Genomic DNA, 16723 nt, shown 5'->3' on the forward strand with positions numbered 1-16723 from the left:
ACAATTTCTCGATGCAATATTAAACATGCAAATCCAATGGCACCTGATACGGGTGATTCAATGCTAGCCTGCTAGGTATTCTTGCTGGTGTTGCAAATCCAAATTTAGACTGGACTCCACAACTTCATCCTTCTTTAGCCATGTACTGTTGCTGATACCTTGTGGGGGTATTACTGATTAGCATTGAAATTGACTCTATAGTGAGTACATTGAAACTCTATAGTGACATTGAAATTTTCATTCAGAGAAAAAGCAACGCCATATGGGCGTTGGTGAAAGCCAAACAAAGGCTTGAAAGGTGCATAGCACCATTCCTGCCATGGATTAAATGATGACCTAACCTCCCATTCCCGCTTCATTTCTCTCTGCGATAAAGGTTTAGCTAATAATAGCTACTCTCTTCTTGCATGCAAGATGTTCGGAACTAATCCCTTATAAAATAGAAGAATAATTCTTTCCTTCGGTTGCAATTTACTATCTCATACTTTACGAAAAATATTCTCATATTCTATGCAAAAGTTATAAATATGGGCTATGAAAATAAATAATAGTTGATGTATAATAAATCTCTAAAAAGAAATAGACAATTGAAAAAAATAAAATAAAATAGTCGTTTTCAATTATTAAAATCAGAAAATGAAACTTCGAAAAATCCAATCCCCATCCAACAGTCACTCTTACTTGTATTTTTATCTATCTTTATATTGGTGATATAATCATCGATATCTAGAGCTGCGTTTAGATGATATATATGATTTAAGATAATTTGAATTGATTTGTGAAGAGTAATTTTTATTGAAATTTATTTATTGTGATATAGGTTTAAATATATGAAATATATTGAGATATATTTAATTTTTTTTAATAAAAAAAATAAAAAATAACAGATCCATTAATAATTGATTTTAGATGGAAGGAGACGGCCTATTCTCCTCCGTCCTCGCGATTCACCACGAAAAACCTCAAAACTTGACCACCGTCAGATTACAAACTAAAGATCACGACAATCAGCCTCCCTCTGATGCGTTGACCAACTGAGGCCCCATCTGAGCTGACTCCCATTACCATCACCTTCAAAACCGCCCGATTACAAACCATCACCCCCCCTCTCTACCCTAACTAGCTTTCGAATCTCCATAGGACCGACCTTTCAGTCTCGGTAAGATAATTATACTTCTCCTGATCGAAGTTTCGTGGCCATGGATCTGTAAATGCTCGATTATTTGCGCGGGCTTGTTTAATCGAAATGAGTGATCATTTGATTTTTAGTTTCCTTTTGTAGGTTTTGTATACAATCTTGTTGCTTTATTTTGCAATAATTAAATTCTTATGACTTTTGGCGTGGTTTCGCCGATTGAAGATATTTTTTGAACTTCCAATTCTAAATAATCTGTAGCTAGCTGTAGTTTACGCGAGATTGGCTATTTCACGGAGTTCAATTAAAATGGTAACATTGTCTGTGTGTGGATTATAAACGCTCTACTATCCGAAGCGAAAGTAGCTTTGATTTTTGCAGACGGCTTTTTTTTTTTTTTTTTTTCGGTGGCAAACTAAAACTCTTCTGTGCGTTTTTTTTTTTTTTTTTTTCATTTCTTGCTTTTGAAGAACTATCTGGTAATTAAAGAAAAGCCTGCTGTGGAGAGCTTGTTTTTTTATTGGAAGAATGGTCTTTGAGGCTCTGGGTGTGTGTTTCTTGCCACTACCTATTCAGTTTGGCAGCCAATTTTTACTATTTGGTGGGAATTCGTACTGATGTGCAATTCTTTCTTCTCTCTCTCTCTTTCTGATTAAAATGAAGAGATAAAGAGGTACAAACCAACAAAAGATTGTACACAAGTTCAAAAGATTTGGACATCATGGGGAACATAGTTTCTTTTTATTTACAAAAATAGAAAAATTAAGAATTATTGTTTATGAAACTTCTAAATTATTTATTTATTGTTATTCTGTAGTTGCAGGTTTAATTTCAATAGGGACACCTTTTATGTTGCGACCTTGTACTTCTATCCTTAGTCGGTCAAAACCTCTGTGGTGGTGGAATGGATTCAGAATCTGCAGATTCATCAACTTCACCTCCTATTAAAGCTCCTAATATGCCACCTCCAGCTCCCATAAAAACTGCAGCTGCTGCTCATTCTGGATTGGATAATTCTCCCCATGATGTACCATCTAAATTATCTCCTTCTTCAATATCTTCATGGGCCAAAAGTCTGAAAATTCCACAGCCATTGGCAGCCACACAAGATGACTCTCCAACTGGAAATGCTGGAAAATCAACTTTTGCACGTTTTACAAGCGGATTAGCATTACGGTTGTCTCCAAAAGCTCGTTCATCAGAGGATACTTCTGATGGAGCTTCAATGACCACACAACCTGGTTTTATTGGAACTATAACGAAAGGGTTAGTAGATTCTTCGAAGAATGCAGTGAAGGCTGTACAGGTTAAGGCCCGACATGTTGTGTCTCAAAACAAACGAAGATACCAGGTGGGTTTCTTGCCTTATCAACTTGTTTCCTTACCTATCTATATAATCTATTTGGGATGAATTGTAAATGTACATTTGTTTTTTGGCTATATTTTTATGCTCATTTTTGTAACTGTATTTGATTGATATGCATATTTCCATGTAATATAACCTTGACTGGTGTAACTCGTCTTCAGGAAGGAGGATTTGATCTGGATATGTCTTATATCACAGAAAATATAATTGCTATGGGGTTCCCTGCTGGTGATATGAGCTCTGGGTTTTTTGGTTATGTTGAGGTAACCAACTCATCCACACTGCAGAGTTTTCCTCAGCTTGTTCAATAATGTGTGAGTTTTTCATTCTATCTTCATATGTGATGCCAGGGGTTCTACCGAAACCACATGGAAGAAGTGATCAAATTCTTTGAAACTCATCACAAGGTAATTACAATTGATTGATTATTGACCCTTATAATATCTTAGCATGCTTCTTTGTAGAGAAGAAACAGAATACTCTTGAACGCTTTGTTGTTAGGGTAGATTCTATTTCACAAGTTTTTCTGCCCAATATTGTTGCATCATTACCTGTTAGATTTGTTTGATAAGTACATTACCCGTTAGATTTTTCTTGTAAACTTAGTCAATAATATGCAATTCTTTCCCTGGCATTGAAATATCCAAATTTCTCTCTTAGAAGTGTTCATCCTTCGTTTCATTTCATAGCGGCTAGGCTATTTTTTTTTTCTCATAATTATAGTTAATTGTGGTGCAATATCCGCTACAGGTGTTCATGGGAAATGGAAAGCAAATTTACTTTCTATGAAACTGAGATTTCTTTTGTTCTATCAAGATTATTCTGACACAAAATGTTTAACTGGTATTTTGTTTTGATGTTTATCAAGGTTGATACAGCCACTAATTGATTTTATTCTATTCTATCAAATTAGAGTGGACGAGATCTGATTTGGGTAATGTTTTTATGAATCGGAATTGGTTATGATTGCTATTGTGTACTGCAAATAAAATTGTATTTTGGTGCTCTGAAATTTTGTCCTTGTCTTACCATTTGTATGGGTATCAACTATTTTACTTGCTCAATATGCAGGGAAATTATAAAGTGTACAACCTTTGTTCTGAGAGGCTGTATGATGCGGCCCTATTTGAAGGAAAGGTGTGCCATGATTTGTTACTTAATTTACTGGGTGGAAAATATATGGTTCGAGTCCTTGCATCATTTAAATCAGATTCCATAGCTGTAGTGGGACATTTTCACGTTTGAATGTAGCTTGGAAAGGTATTGCATGTAGCTCTCAAGTGACTCAGATTATTAAGAAATCATAGTTCACATTTGTCATTACAAAATGACTTAGACTTCCCTCTAGGTATAATCCTACATGGTGAAACAGACAACAATGGTCAATGAGGTATCACAAGGGCATTATGAAAAAATGTTTCAATGACAAATGTTTATATTTTATATATCAATCCTCAAGTCTTTCTCCAGGTGGCTTGTTTCCCGTTTGATTACTTAATTTACTGGGTGGAAAATATATGGTTTGAGTCCTTGCATCATTTAAATCAGATTCCATAGCTGTAGTGGGACATTTTCACGTTTGAATGTAGCTTGGAAAGGTATTGCATGTAGCTCTCAAGTGACTCAGATTATTAAGAAATCATAGTTCACATTTGTCATTACAAAATGACTTAGACTTCCCTCTAGGTATAATCCTACATGGTGAAACAGACAACAATGGTCAATGAGGTATCACAAGGGCATTATGAAAAAATGTTTCAATGACAAATGTTTATATTTTATATATCAATCCTCAAGTCTTTCTCCAGGTGGCTTGTTTCCCGTTTGATGATCATAATTGCCCCCAATTCAACTGATAATATCCTTTTGCCAAAGTGCTTACTCGTGGTTGAAGGAGGATATTGAGAATGTCGTGGTTGTGCATTGCAAGGCCGGAATGGCAAGAACAGGGTTGATGATTTCCAGTCTTCTTCTATTCTTGAAGGCAAGAGTTCATTGTGTTTTTAAATTATGTGACAATAAGTTTGGTGTTTGATAAACTTTTTCTTCTATTTATTTATTAAAAAAAACTCTTTTATTCATTGTACTTTTTCATCTTTTTGCAGTTCTTCCCAACCGCTGAAGAGTCAATTGACTACTACAATCAGAAAAGATGTGTCGATGGAAAAGGGCTTGTTCTCCCGAGTCAAATTGTTAGTCTTCCATTTTTATCTGATAATTTTTTAGCTCTTTTTATGTTATCTATTGCTGAGTTTCTATGTTTTACTTTATAGGCATATTTTTTTTTGTTCCTTCTATTTTTTCAGAGGTATGTCAAATATTTCGAACGTATTCTAAGATACTTCAATGGGGAAACCCCTCCTGGGCGTAGGTATACTTCTCACTATGTATTTCTGTTGTATCGTCAACAGACTTTTGCAAGGCTTTGACATCACATCTGGTGCAGGTGCATGCTTAGGGGATTTCGAATTCACAGGTGCCCTTATTGGATCAGGCCCTCCATTACTGTCTCTGATCATAATGGTTGGTTGTGAATTCCAGTTTTATTTGAAGATTTTCCTCCTTTCCTGTTGCTATCTGATCATACTGTATTGATAAAGCTCATTTGTCATACTTCCGTTAGTTTTTCCCTCTGATATTCATCAGTGATTGGGCATAAATATATGTGTATATATATATATATATATATATATATATCATCTTAACTGTTCTTTGTAACAGACTAACAGTCACGATTGAAGTACGGTCTCTTCTTAGTCACGCACTGGTATGGCTAATGAGGACTTGAATGACAGGTTTAAGGATAAATGCTGTAATTGGCACTCTGACCCAATTTTGATTGCATTTTAGTTATCTTCGAAAAACTGCACAGCTTCAAAACTTGCTTATAATTCATTATGCTTTGCTCAATTATTTTTCTATATTTTTTTATATTGCATTCTGATGGCTTTGCTTTGATATGTTTTATTAATGAATAGGTGTTCTCTTCTCCACAAAACAGCATCCACGAACCAAGGATCTTTTGGTAGGTCTGATTGTCTGGTAGCAACTCGTTAGAAATCTGAAGAATAGTTCTTGGTGACATTTTTTTTGTCCATTTGGGGCTTTGGAGTGTTGCACCAATTTTGGATTTCATGCATCTATATTATTTTTATGCAGCCACAAGATTTTTGGTTTAGTGCGCCCAAGAAGGGGGTAATGGTCTTTGCATTGCCAGGGGAGCCTGGCCTAACAGAGTTGGCTGGGGACTTCAAAGTCCATTTTCACGACCGCCAAGGAGATTTCTACTTGTCTGTAATTCATCTCCATCGTAATAAATCACTCTTTTTAGCTATTTATATGAGAAACTGAAATTTGTTACTTATTTAATTTTCAGTTGGTTAAACACAACGATGACGGAAAATAGAAAAGTTCTAAACACCAACGATCTTGATGGGTTTGACAAGGTGAAGATCAAGCATTTACCATGTGATGATCTGCACACACTGTCATACAGCACTTACATTCCTGCACTTAAATATTTTTCTTTACAAGATGTCGTTACATTAATTCTGAATCAGATGGATCCCGTTATTAAGGTTACTGCTTTACTAGCTTTCTTTGTGATTAGCGTCTGACAATATTAATTTTTCTTCTTTACTGGCTGCAGAGGAAACTTCCTTCCCCTGGATTTCAGGTTGAAGTTGTGCTGGTAGATTATAACAGCAGTGCCGCCCCTACAACACCAAGCGCTGAAACTACTTTCAAGAATACAGATGAAAGCTCGGGCACTGTAAGTGCATTGGTTGATGAGGGTGCACCCATACCCAGCCAAAAGAAAGACCCAAAAAGTCACGAAAAAGATGACGTTTTTTCAGATGGTGAGGCAGAGGAAACTGGGTCCTCAAAGAGCAGACAAGCAGAAGCTGCTTCTGCAGCAGCAGGAGGAACTGCCACTAGTACCACCTCTAGTTCTGAAACGAAGACAACTTCTGATCAAATAGCAAGTGTGGCTCGTGAAACCGAACATATATCTCTGGGAAACACTACTGTCTCTGGCCTTGAGGTGCCCAACAACACAGAGAGTGAATTCAAGGCAATGGCAGCTGATGCTTCTGTTTTTACATTTGGAGATGAAGAGGACTACGAAAGTGAGTAAATCGGTGGTAGGTTGGCTTGGATTCTCAGCTAATCTGTACATAAAATGGCTTACTGGATGTAAATACTCAAATTACTTATTACTGGGTCATGTTCAATCCATTTGTTTCCTTGGTAATGCAATGACGTTTCTGGTTTATTGGTTGTCAAAACAAAACAAAAAAACTAGCTGGACGTGAGAATAATAGTTATATTATTGGGCTCAAAATGCCAAATTTGTTTCATTACTTTCCAATGAAGGGGGAAAAATGTAAGATGCTAATGACACTGCAAATTAGTTGTTAAAGTGGTATATTTGTTTTATTCTGTTTTACTTATTTTTAGTTTTTATTTTGTGTTCTGAAACTTATATATACACAAAGGGATGTATAAATGGTTAATAGGTTTATCATTTCTAGGAAACTGCATCAATGAATGCTTCCGCTTTGGGTCGGGGGTTGGGCTTTGAAAATTATAGCCCTCACGTCTCCTGCCTTCAAAACCGCGTGCTGAGTCATAGGGAAATTTCTGAGAAGCTCACTGTATTAATAATAAGAAAAGAATGATTTTCCTTATCATCTTCATATCTCACATGTTATATAACAAGTGTGTGGTGTAAGATGATTAATAACATCGGAAAAATACTACTCCTGAGATTTTTACTGTCTTCATAAATCTAGCTCCTCATTTGATATTCAATTTGTTATATACATTTTAATCAAATTTCTCCTGATTAAATAAATGAATTAAAAAGCTCCAAAAAGCATCCCTTTCAATTCATTCCTCTTTGTTTACATGCTTAATAATTTAAAACCACAAATCAACTGAAAAATGATTCACACGACTTGGAGCATTTTTTGAATAAATCAGGAGACTCCTCTATTTGAGACGTTACTAGTCATTTCTCGTAGCCGCGTCATCTTTCTACACGCGCTGGCAACTCACGCGGTCAGCATTTCTTGTCCCTCGTGGCTGCGCTCTGTATAAACGAAGGAAAAATTTAATTGCAAGCGATTTGCGCTCTGTATAAATTTGCTTTTACACGACAAAACTCATAAATTAAAGAGGTGACCTTTTGGAGATCAAAATCCAAAGTCAATCGCAACCTTGCTCGTCCATGTCGATTACTGGTATTCAAGGCCAGCTTCTTGAGGTTACAGGTAATAATTTCCATAGCCTCTCACTGTTTTCTCTATCTGTCTCTTTCTTTATTCCTTTAAACTGATGATAAAGAAGGAAAGAAAAAACGCAAGCCCGTCTCCGTGTCCCTCTTCTTTAATTTGGTCTTTGATTTTGTGCAGTTGTTGGGTGCAACAAATTGAAGGACACCGAGTGGATCTCACGGCAGGACCCGTACGTGTGTGTTGAATATGGTAGCACCAAGTTCCGCACCAGAACCTGCACTGGTTTGTACCCATTTCTCTTTCAGATCTCAAATCAAGCATATTCTCTACGTGTTTTTTTAAGAATGCTATAGCATCTAGTCTCATCCACGTTTTTTCTATTGGTAAATAGATGGTGGCAAAAATCCAACCTTCCAGGAGAAGTTCGTGTTTACGTTAATCGAAGGTCTTCGTGAATTGAACGTTGTCGTTTGGAACAGCAATACCCTTACTTACGACGACTTCATCGGCAGCGGAAAGTAATTAGCTTTCTTTATTTTTGTTTCTTTAATTATCTCGTGTGCTTTTTTAGATCGTACGGATTAATTTTAATTGGGCCGCTTTGATTTTTGGTTTTGTCGGTGATAGGGTCCAATTGCAGAAGGTTATTTCTCAGGGTTTCGACGACACCGCCTGGCCACTTCAGACTAAAACTGGCAGGTAAATTAAATAAAAAATTAACACCTTTTATCCTTATGATCGTGTTTTTTATATTCAAGTGGTTGGAAGTTTTAGGTTTGCTCAAATTAACAGTCTGTGGATATATATAGTCTATAGATATTCATACATATATACATATACATATACATATATATGTCATCTGATTAGGAGATCTACAAACAACTTCCCGTAGTCTAAGTAAACAAATTTATGTCGACACAATTGAATGATTTTGTTTTATTTGTTATCATTGGCACCAAATCATAACATTCCACATAAATGTTTGTAATTCCTTTTGTGAGTTATCCAGCAATTCAACTCTTAGGGGTTGGCTCAAGTGGTAAAGGCCTTGGGCTTGGGGGTATGCTCTGCCCAGGTCTAAGTTTCAAATCCCTTGGGTGCAAACAATCTCAACTCTTAGGGGTTGGCTCAAGTGGTAAAGGCCTTGGGCTTGGGGGTATGCTCTGCCCAGGTCTAAGTTTCAAATCCCCTTGGGTGCAAACAATCTCTAGGGGCCATTAGACTGAAGAATTTTTTCCTTCAATTACCTGATGTGCATTTGAAGGAAACTCCTTGTTGAGGGTCTCTTGGGATTAGTCAGGATGTTGTTCCTAAACACCTGGTGCCAATAAAAAAAAAAAAAAGGTTATACAACAATTCAATTCTGAGCTGTATTGAGCAGTCGCTGGTTATTTTCTAATTCTTTTACGAAGACATTCTTTCTTAATAGTGATAGAGGAATTTTGAAAAAGTAGGGGAGAGGGGACTAGAAAATGTTAGGGGAGCATTTTTCTTTCCTGTCTAGGATGTTAGACGGATTCTTCTTTTCCCATGTTGACTTAGGGGGAGTAGAGTTGTGCCGTGAGACTTGGGATAGAGAGAAGCAGAATAATGGTAGGGATAATTTTAATACTAAGAGTTCTCACAATACGTTTTTTTTTTTTTTTTTTTTTTTGTTTTTGACAAATTTGTTCTCAATCAGAGTGGCAAATAACTTTTTCATGGACCAAAATTCGTGATTGTTAATGTACACTTTTTCCCATTGCAGATATGCAGGAGAAGTGCGACTGATAGTGCATTATTCTAATGCCATTGTAAGTTACAGTGCTACTTTATTACAGTACTCTGGGTGATTATTTAATTGCATCGTCTTGCAGTAATTGGTTATGGTTACTTTTCTATGCTGACTGAATAATTGTATTGCGGTACTGCAGAAACCTGGAACAAGCTTTACTCCATCAGCACCACCATATATAACACCATCTATACCTCAAGCCCCTTTATACTCTACAGCCCCACCAGCACCTGCTGCTCCTTACCTGATACCATCACCTGCTGCTCCTTACGCACCTCCAGCTTACCCAGCTCCATCTCCTTACTCTTCATACCCACCGAATTCAGCTGGTTATCCACCATCACCATACTCAGCTCCACCGACAGCTGCCTATCCTCCACCACCATACCCACCAACTTCAGCTTATCCTCCACCTCCATACCCGCCACCTCCACAATCCTCTTCCTATTATCGTCCAGGTATTTTTGCCTTTAAGTGCATCTTCCTGCTGCTTATATGAGTTATATTTAAATCATCAACTTGACTAATTTCTGTGTGTTTTCAATCAGGTCCTTATCCTGGAATGTATCCTCCACCTCCATACTGAGTACTGAGAGGTAAGCTCAAGTTGTACACAGCTTCCGCAAAACTGAAACAAGTAACTTGTAAAATTTAATGCTAGGTTGTTGTGTATACAATTGGAGGTTAGTATTTAGTAGCTGTCAGCTCCAGGGATGTTAAAGGTTTAATTACAAATTTGTATTGGTTTTCCTTTTTCGAAATGTTAATAGACTATTCTGTTAAAAAATTATTTGATTCTCTGTGTCTCCCACGTCCTTTTCCCCTTTCCCCTCATATGCCTTTTGGTGAGGCACATCATGCCTTGTGCTAATCTTTCTGCCAAGAACATATTAAAATAATTGTAGATGGTAGTTTTACTAAAAATGCAGCTGTATGTACCATCTTAGAGCTTACAGTCGTTCACCTTTGGAGCTAATATGACCTGACCTTATGTGGTAAGGATGGAATGTGATGTTGCTGGACTTGGAACTTTCTTTGTAAGCATTGCTGGACTTCTACTTGGTAGAGAAGAAATCCTATTAGAAGTTCTAGTCAAAGGCTCAAGACAAGGAGGGAAAAAAGATATATATAAAAAGCAGCACAGTCCCCAAAAGTTAGCCAAGTGCCATTTGCATCTCTGGGGACGAACTGCAATTTCCAACTATGTGGCTATTAAGATTCTTTATGATCAAAATATTTTCTACAGCTCAGACAGCAATAGATGTCTGTATGAAATGGTTACTTCGTAGTTATCACTACATGAAACTGTCTCAATTCTAGCTGAAAAGATTCTTTAGTTAGTTTAAAAATGAAACCCGAGTGAGCACGGGCCTCCATGAGATGCACCCTTTGTAAGACATCTTTTCCATTTGTGTACAACTCAATCGAATTCAAAGAATCATCACTTGCAATGCATGCTCAACGGTCATACGTATAAACTAATCAAGCATGGTTAGTCTAGGTAAACATCTCCTGTTGTCAATTCTAGACAGATTAACACGCTGCATGCACCATTTCTTGTGTATGTAGAGCAAACCTTAACCACCCATTACCATAGATCAAAAAATTTATTTCCTTTTTCTTTTTCTCTAGCCACGCCCGATTTGACAACCTCATAAATTCCACGTAATAAATCTTTTCTAAATGATTACGCTACTAGAGAACAGTCTGTTTCCGGAAGACAGTTCTTGCAGCAATAATGATGTGTGTACATACTACATGCTGGTTCACCTACGTCCTTTGAAAAATAGTAACTCTACTGTTTTCTCGTGAAAAATGCCATTCTCATTTGTTTTGTGTGTTCTACTTTAATTTCCTTTCCTATTTTCGATGGTAAAAAATGAATGCTTCCCTTTACAACACCACATCGCCACTCTTCCGCATTTTACATCAAACTTATAATAATCTGACAAAGGGTAGTTCTAGTGTGCCGTTTAGTTTTGACTTTTGGACATATTTATTAGTATAAATTTTACTTTTTATTTTTTTTATTTGCATTTCTGAACATATTTAAATATTTTATAAAAATAAAAAAAAAAGCATCAATATACTAATAATTATTTTCTTAATCAATAAGTAAAAGAAAAAAAAATAAATATATAAACAATCAAAATGAAGAGATAAAATGAGACAACATAGTAGTATTATTTATCTTACAAATGATCCGATCTCTCTCTCTCTCAGGATTATTAATTGTTTGCAGCCCGCTTGATGGAGTCTCCATTCTTGTTTGAGACTAGGATCAAGATATATGGTGAAATGAACTATATAGGATTATTTCCAATGGCCCCTTGTGCAAAACACTTAAAAAGTTTTATCTATAATCAATCATTTAAAAATTCGAGCAATTATGGAGGAAAATCCGAGATGTGAACATTTTTTCAAAGAACATATATATATATATATATATATATATATATATAAATCTTTTGGTCTCCCGGCAATGGTTGATTGGGAGAAATAAAACTAAAAAAGAAAGAAAAAAGGAAAGAGAAGAAAGCAACACACTATCTTCGTGCACAAGAAAACTTATTTTTTTTTTTTTTAGTAATGATATATATGTACAACTATTTTTATAATTTTTTTTTTTATTGGCACCAGGTGTCTGGAACAACATCTTGACTAATTTCAGGAGTGCATAGACCCTCGGTAATGAGTTTTCCGCAAGAATATCTTAGGTAATTCAAGAGAAAATTTTTTTTAGTCCAATAGCTCTTAGAGATTGTTTGCATCCAAGGAGATTATAACTTTAGATCTAGGGGGAGCATACCCCAAACCTAAGGCCTTTATACAATTATGTTTTGAAATACAAATATTTATTTAAAAATACCCCTCATATAAAATATAGTTATTTAAAATGTTGTAAAAAAAGTTGTACGTGTATTTTTTTCTCTTCCACTATAAATGATATAGAAACTACTTATTTACAAATTTTATACAACTGTGTGATAAAATAATATCCTTTTAAAATTTATTTTTTACTTTTACTTTAATTTAATGTGTTTATATATATATATATTTAAATATATTCTTATTGTAAAGTTATGAGCTGTTGTGAATGGACTGTGGTTGAATCAGTTCTCTTTTTTCACAACATAACCCCGCGTTAGATTGGGACAGCCGCAACAAAAATTGGGACCACAGTGCACTTATCCAAAAGGAAAACACTACTCCCATCGAGTAATGTCACCCCTTTTTTTTACCGATTGTTTTTTTTTTAATCTAATAATTAAGGAATTATTTTTTAATAAATTTGTGAATTTTTTATATTTTTAAAATTTTTTGATAAAAAGCAATTAAAAAAAAAAGAAAACTTTTTGCTGTCTGGTGAGATCCTCTATAGGTGTGTAGCTTCACCCTATCCAAAATCGACACTAAGGAATTTTTAAAGACAACTTGTTGATTTTATGCATAAACATATGTCAAGATTATCTTAAATTTTTTTACAATTTGACAAAAATTATAATATGAGATGAGAAATCTGTAAATAATAGTAAAAGAGTTTGTAAAAAGTAGTAAAATAGTTTAAGTGAAGATGTTTTATGAGAGTTTTAGAAAGATGAGAGAAAAAATTGAATAAAAATCTTATAAACTTAAAATATTATTATAATATAATTTCTTAATATTATTTTTGTTTTGAAGTTTGGAAAAGTTATAATGATTAGATAATGATTATATAAATATGTTGAAAATTTGAAAATTTAAAATTTAAAGTGTTTAAATATTAATAGGAGATGAGATGTGATGGATTGAAATCATCTGTGAAACCAAATTGAGCCTAAATTATATGAGGAATGCTTAATTTAACAAAAAATTATATAAAGAATTTATAAATTAATGTTATTTAATATGATTTATGAGATTAAATCATATTTTATTATAAATAAATTAAACATATTACATTAAACAATATCCATTTATAAATTTTGGTGTATAAGATTTACGTGGAGTCTTAAAAAAAAAAAAAATTGAAATGGCCTTATCCATTGACTTTGAAGTTTTATTCTCTTCTGGTTGAGGACCGAATCCTACGAGAGCCCTGGGAAGAGGGATCCACTCACATTTCATAGAATTCTAATGCTAGGTAGAAAAGGTCTACCGAAAACGAAACCTTTCGATCTAGAAGGGCGTTCTTCACTATCAATACCTTTTCTGTTCGGGTTCAGGACCCACCTCAATTGGACCCATATATTTTATTTCAATTCACTAAATTAATTTTGTAATTATTAAGAAAATAAAATACAGATCAAAACGAGAAAATAAAATAATAATGATTGATACACTCGTGCAGTAGATAAACATTGTACAAATATAATAAAGTCAAAAAACCAAATTAACATTTTAATTTATTTAATTCTTTTGCCCAAGATTCACGTAGACCGACTCTCTCTGTCTACACGCTTTGGCAACGGACTCGGTCAGGCAGCATCCCTGAAGTTTCCATGCATGCAACCATTTTTTCCATTCCGAATACAGAAAAGCTCCTGTCCTGAAGTTACCGTACAATTAAAAACATGGAGATTATAGTTGAGGCAAAACATATACGCGGATATAGGAAGTTCGCAGAAGCCGGCATCATTAAAAATCCAAATCTAGAACACTATAAATCTGGGACTCAATTTCCTCTTTCTGAACAGAAGGGAGCACGGAATTAGAAACTAATCCAACACACCAATTAAGTGATTTAGTAGATAGCTTACTCCGGATCATCCGATCCCCTTGGGAAGCATCAAAGATCAAACAGCTACAAGTCAATATATTATAACCTAGTAATTAGCAGCATCAACCAGCTTCTTAATTCCTCGTCCAAGCATGATGTCGATTACGGGTATCCAAGGCCAGCTTCTTGAAGTCACTGGTAATATAGTTTCCATTCATGTCATAATTCACCCTTTTCTTTTCTTATATATATCTAGCTAGCTCTTGTTCAAATTAGCTTCTTTTTATTGTTCTTATTTTTTTGGTTTGGTGTGTACGTAGTGGTTGCCTGCGACAAATTGAAGGATACCGAGTGGGTTTCAAAGCAGGACCCGTACGTGAGCCTCGAATATGGTGGCACCAAGTTTAGCACCAGAACATGCACTGGTTTGCACCCTAATTCTGATCTGTCTCATACCTGTTTGTTTCTCTTACGCATTCTTTTAATTTTCTATATACGCTAGCTAGCTGATCAGGTAGTAATTAGATCTAGTAGTAGTACAACTGCTATTATATATAGACATCATGTTGACCATAATTTTGATGGGTGCACAGATGGGCATACGGATCCGGTATTCCAGGAGAAGTTCCCGTTTCCCTTAATCGAAGGTCTTGGAGAGTTAACCTGCGAAGTTTGGAACAGCAATACCATTCTACGCCACACTTTCATCGGCAGCGCTAAGTAATTAATTATTTATATATACTCAAATTAACGCTGAGTTCGTCGTGCTTTATATATATATATATATATATATATATATATATATATCGTTTTGGATCATGATGAATTAATTTAAACTAGATGGTTTTGGTATATTAATGTTGGATGATAGCAGGATTCTATTGCAAAGGGTTCTTTCTCGGGGCTACGACGACTCCGCCTGGCCGCTTCAAGATAAAAATGGCAGGTAAATAACATTTTTAAGATATTGAATACTGATCTTTATATTATATACTACTACGTACCTAGCTAGTATTAATCCATATATGCAAGTGGTTGGAGCTAGCTAGCTAGCTAGCTGTTAATTCGTGTTTTCTCAATTTGCGTTAATACAGTTTCATGGGATTTATCTAAATTTGCGCGCGTTAATACCTCATGTCCTGAAGGGCTATGGTAATTGGGTCGTTAAATTACTAGCCCGGATTTAAAAAAGAAAATCTGATGAAGATTTATCTCGATTAAATCTAAATGTAATGGTGTACGTAATATATATCCCATTTTCTTAACGAACATGTACGTAATTCTTTTTTATAATGAATTAAGTAATTGGGACATAATTAATTAATCGGTATATATATATATATATATATAAAAGTGATAGATACGTACGTACCATTTATATATATATATATATATATATATATATGTATATATATGGACCAGAATCAGGCCGAGAGGATTAATGTATCATCCACCTTCTCCTGTCATTGCAGATATGCAGGACAAGTGCGACTAATATTACGTTATGAGAATAATGTCATGGTAAGTTACATTAATATATATAATATAATTGCTACAAAATTACACAGACAATAGTCACATTACTTGTAGTATTAATTAGCGAATATCATAGTCTTATATTAAAAACCCGCGTGGAGGTTATTTTCTCCTGGGAGATGAATATATATAATTAATATTGCTTATTATAATATTGGAGTATTGCAGGAACCTGCAACGTCAAGCAGCTTTGCTCATCTGTCGTCGTCGTCGTCGTCATGCCGGCCATCTGTAACTCAACCAATCTTCCAAGACCTTCATTGGTGCTCTCCAACAACAGCTGTCAATGCTTACCCAACTCCTGCACCGGCAGCTCCTTACGCACCTCCGGCCCAGCCCTACCCACCTCCATCTGATCCTTACTCTTCATACTCAATATCTAACGCAGCAGGCTATCAACCTGCATTCCCATACTCAGCTCCACCATCAGCGGTCTATCCTCCACCACCGATATACCCACTAAATTCTGCTTATCCTCCATCTCTATATCCACCAGCTCCGCAATCTTCACACGGTCTTTATCCTCCAGGTATCTTTGCGACGACGTTTTAGGTGCATAAATATACTTTCTGCTGCAGCTAGCTGCTAATATTCAATCCAAATCACTTTAATTGAACTTCTCAATCATGTTCTATATATCCAGGTCCTTATCAAGGTACGTACCCTCTCCCGCCATTTTGAGAGACAACCTGGAGCTTCTGCACACGGAAACGAAAGAAGTTCACAGCCCAGTAATTGCATATGGATATGATATAATGCGTATATACATTTGTTTTGAGAGCATTCTCAATGGGTTACCTAAAATATATGTTTTCTTCTAAAAGTGCAAATATTTGTCCAAAATGAATGTGGATCAATGAATTATGTATCACAGCAAGCAATTGATCACTAGTGTCATATAACATCACTTCATCAAAAGTGTTTATAATTTATTTGTAATTTTGAGTAGTTTCTCGTCCGGTTTGATATTCAA

General features: G+C 35.3%; 3 protein-coding genes across 3 annotated transcripts; all 3 read left to right on the top strand.

Moving 5' to 3' along the window:
* The first annotated feature begins 898 nt into the window (after positions 1 to 898).
* On the top strand, positions 899 to 6941 carry LOC121256156 (phosphatidylinositol 3,4,5-trisphosphate 3-phosphatase and protein-tyrosine-phosphatase PTEN2A-like). Its single transcript, XM_041156824.1, is given in 14 exon segments — positions 899 to 1159; positions 1953 to 2486; positions 2663 to 2764; positions 2852 to 2908; positions 3573 to 3638; positions 4310 to 4340; positions 4343 to 4485; positions 4607 to 4693; positions 4808 to 4872; positions 4948 to 5024; positions 5480 to 5526; positions 5661 to 5791; positions 5878 to 5947; positions 6151 to 6941. Coding segments are annotated over 13 exon segments (1812 nt in total). The 5' UTR covers positions 899 to 1159; positions 1953 to 2039; the 3' UTR covers positions 6640 to 6941.
* A 562-nt stretch (positions 6942 to 7503) lies between these two features.
* On the top strand, positions 7504 to 10305 carry LOC121256159 (formin-B-like). The gene is made up of 8 exons (XM_041156829.1): positions 7504 to 7600; positions 7672 to 7777; positions 7919 to 8023; positions 8133 to 8259; positions 8369 to 8440; positions 9489 to 9534; positions 9655 to 9973; positions 10064 to 10305. Exons 2-8 carry the CDS (start codon positions 7735 to 7737, stop codon positions 10099 to 10101), a joined length of 750 nt encoding a protein of 249 aa, XP_041012763.1. The 5' UTR covers positions 7504 to 7600; positions 7672 to 7734; the 3' UTR covers positions 10102 to 10305.
* A 3870-nt stretch (positions 10306 to 14175) lies between these two features.
* LOC121254098 lies at positions 14176 to 16723 on the top strand. The gene is made up of 8 exons (XM_041154062.1): positions 14176 to 14316; positions 14350 to 14412; positions 14535 to 14639; positions 14808 to 14934; positions 15089 to 15160; positions 15687 to 15735; positions 15919 to 16282; positions 16390 to 16723. Exons 2-8 carry the CDS (start codon positions 14367 to 14369, stop codon positions 16569 to 16571), a joined length of 945 nt encoding a protein of 314 aa, XP_041009996.1. The 5' UTR covers positions 14176 to 14316; positions 14350 to 14366; the 3' UTR covers positions 16572 to 16723.

The sequence above is a fragment of the Juglans microcarpa x Juglans regia genome, chromosome 3D (genome assembly GCF_004785595.1).
Source record: "Juglans microcarpa x Juglans regia isolate MS1-56 chromosome 3D, Jm3101_v1.0, whole genome shotgun sequence".
Classification (NCBI taxonomy): domain Eukaryota; kingdom Viridiplantae; phylum Streptophyta; class Magnoliopsida; order Fagales; family Juglandaceae; genus Juglans; species Juglans microcarpa x Juglans regia.

Bases quoted from the DNA above. Each gene is read 5' to 3' on its own strand.
- LOC121256159 (XM_041156829.1), top strand. From the start codon at position 7,735: ATGTCGATTACTGGTATTCAAGGCCAGCTTCTTGAGGTTACAG. The intron at 8,024-8,132 runs GTTTGTACCCAT...ATTGGTAAATAG, and splicing joins CCGCACCAGAACCTGCACTG to ATGGTGGCAAAAATCCAACC. The intron at 9,535-9,654 runs GTAAGTTACAGT...GCGGTACTGCAG, and splicing joins TGCATTATTCTAATGCCATT to AAACCTGGAACAAGCTTTAC.
- LOC121254098 (XM_041154062.1), top strand. From the start codon at position 14,367: ATGATGTCGATTACGGGTATCCAAGGCCAGCTTCTTGAAGTCACTG. The intron at 14,413-14,534 runs GTAATATAGTTT...GTGTGTACGTAG, and splicing joins CCAGCTTCTTGAAGTCACTG to TGGTTGCCTGCGACAAATTG. The intron at 15,161-15,686 runs GTAAATAACATT...CTGTCATTGCAG, and splicing joins CTTCAAGATAAAAATGGCAG to ATATGCAGGACAAGTGCGAC.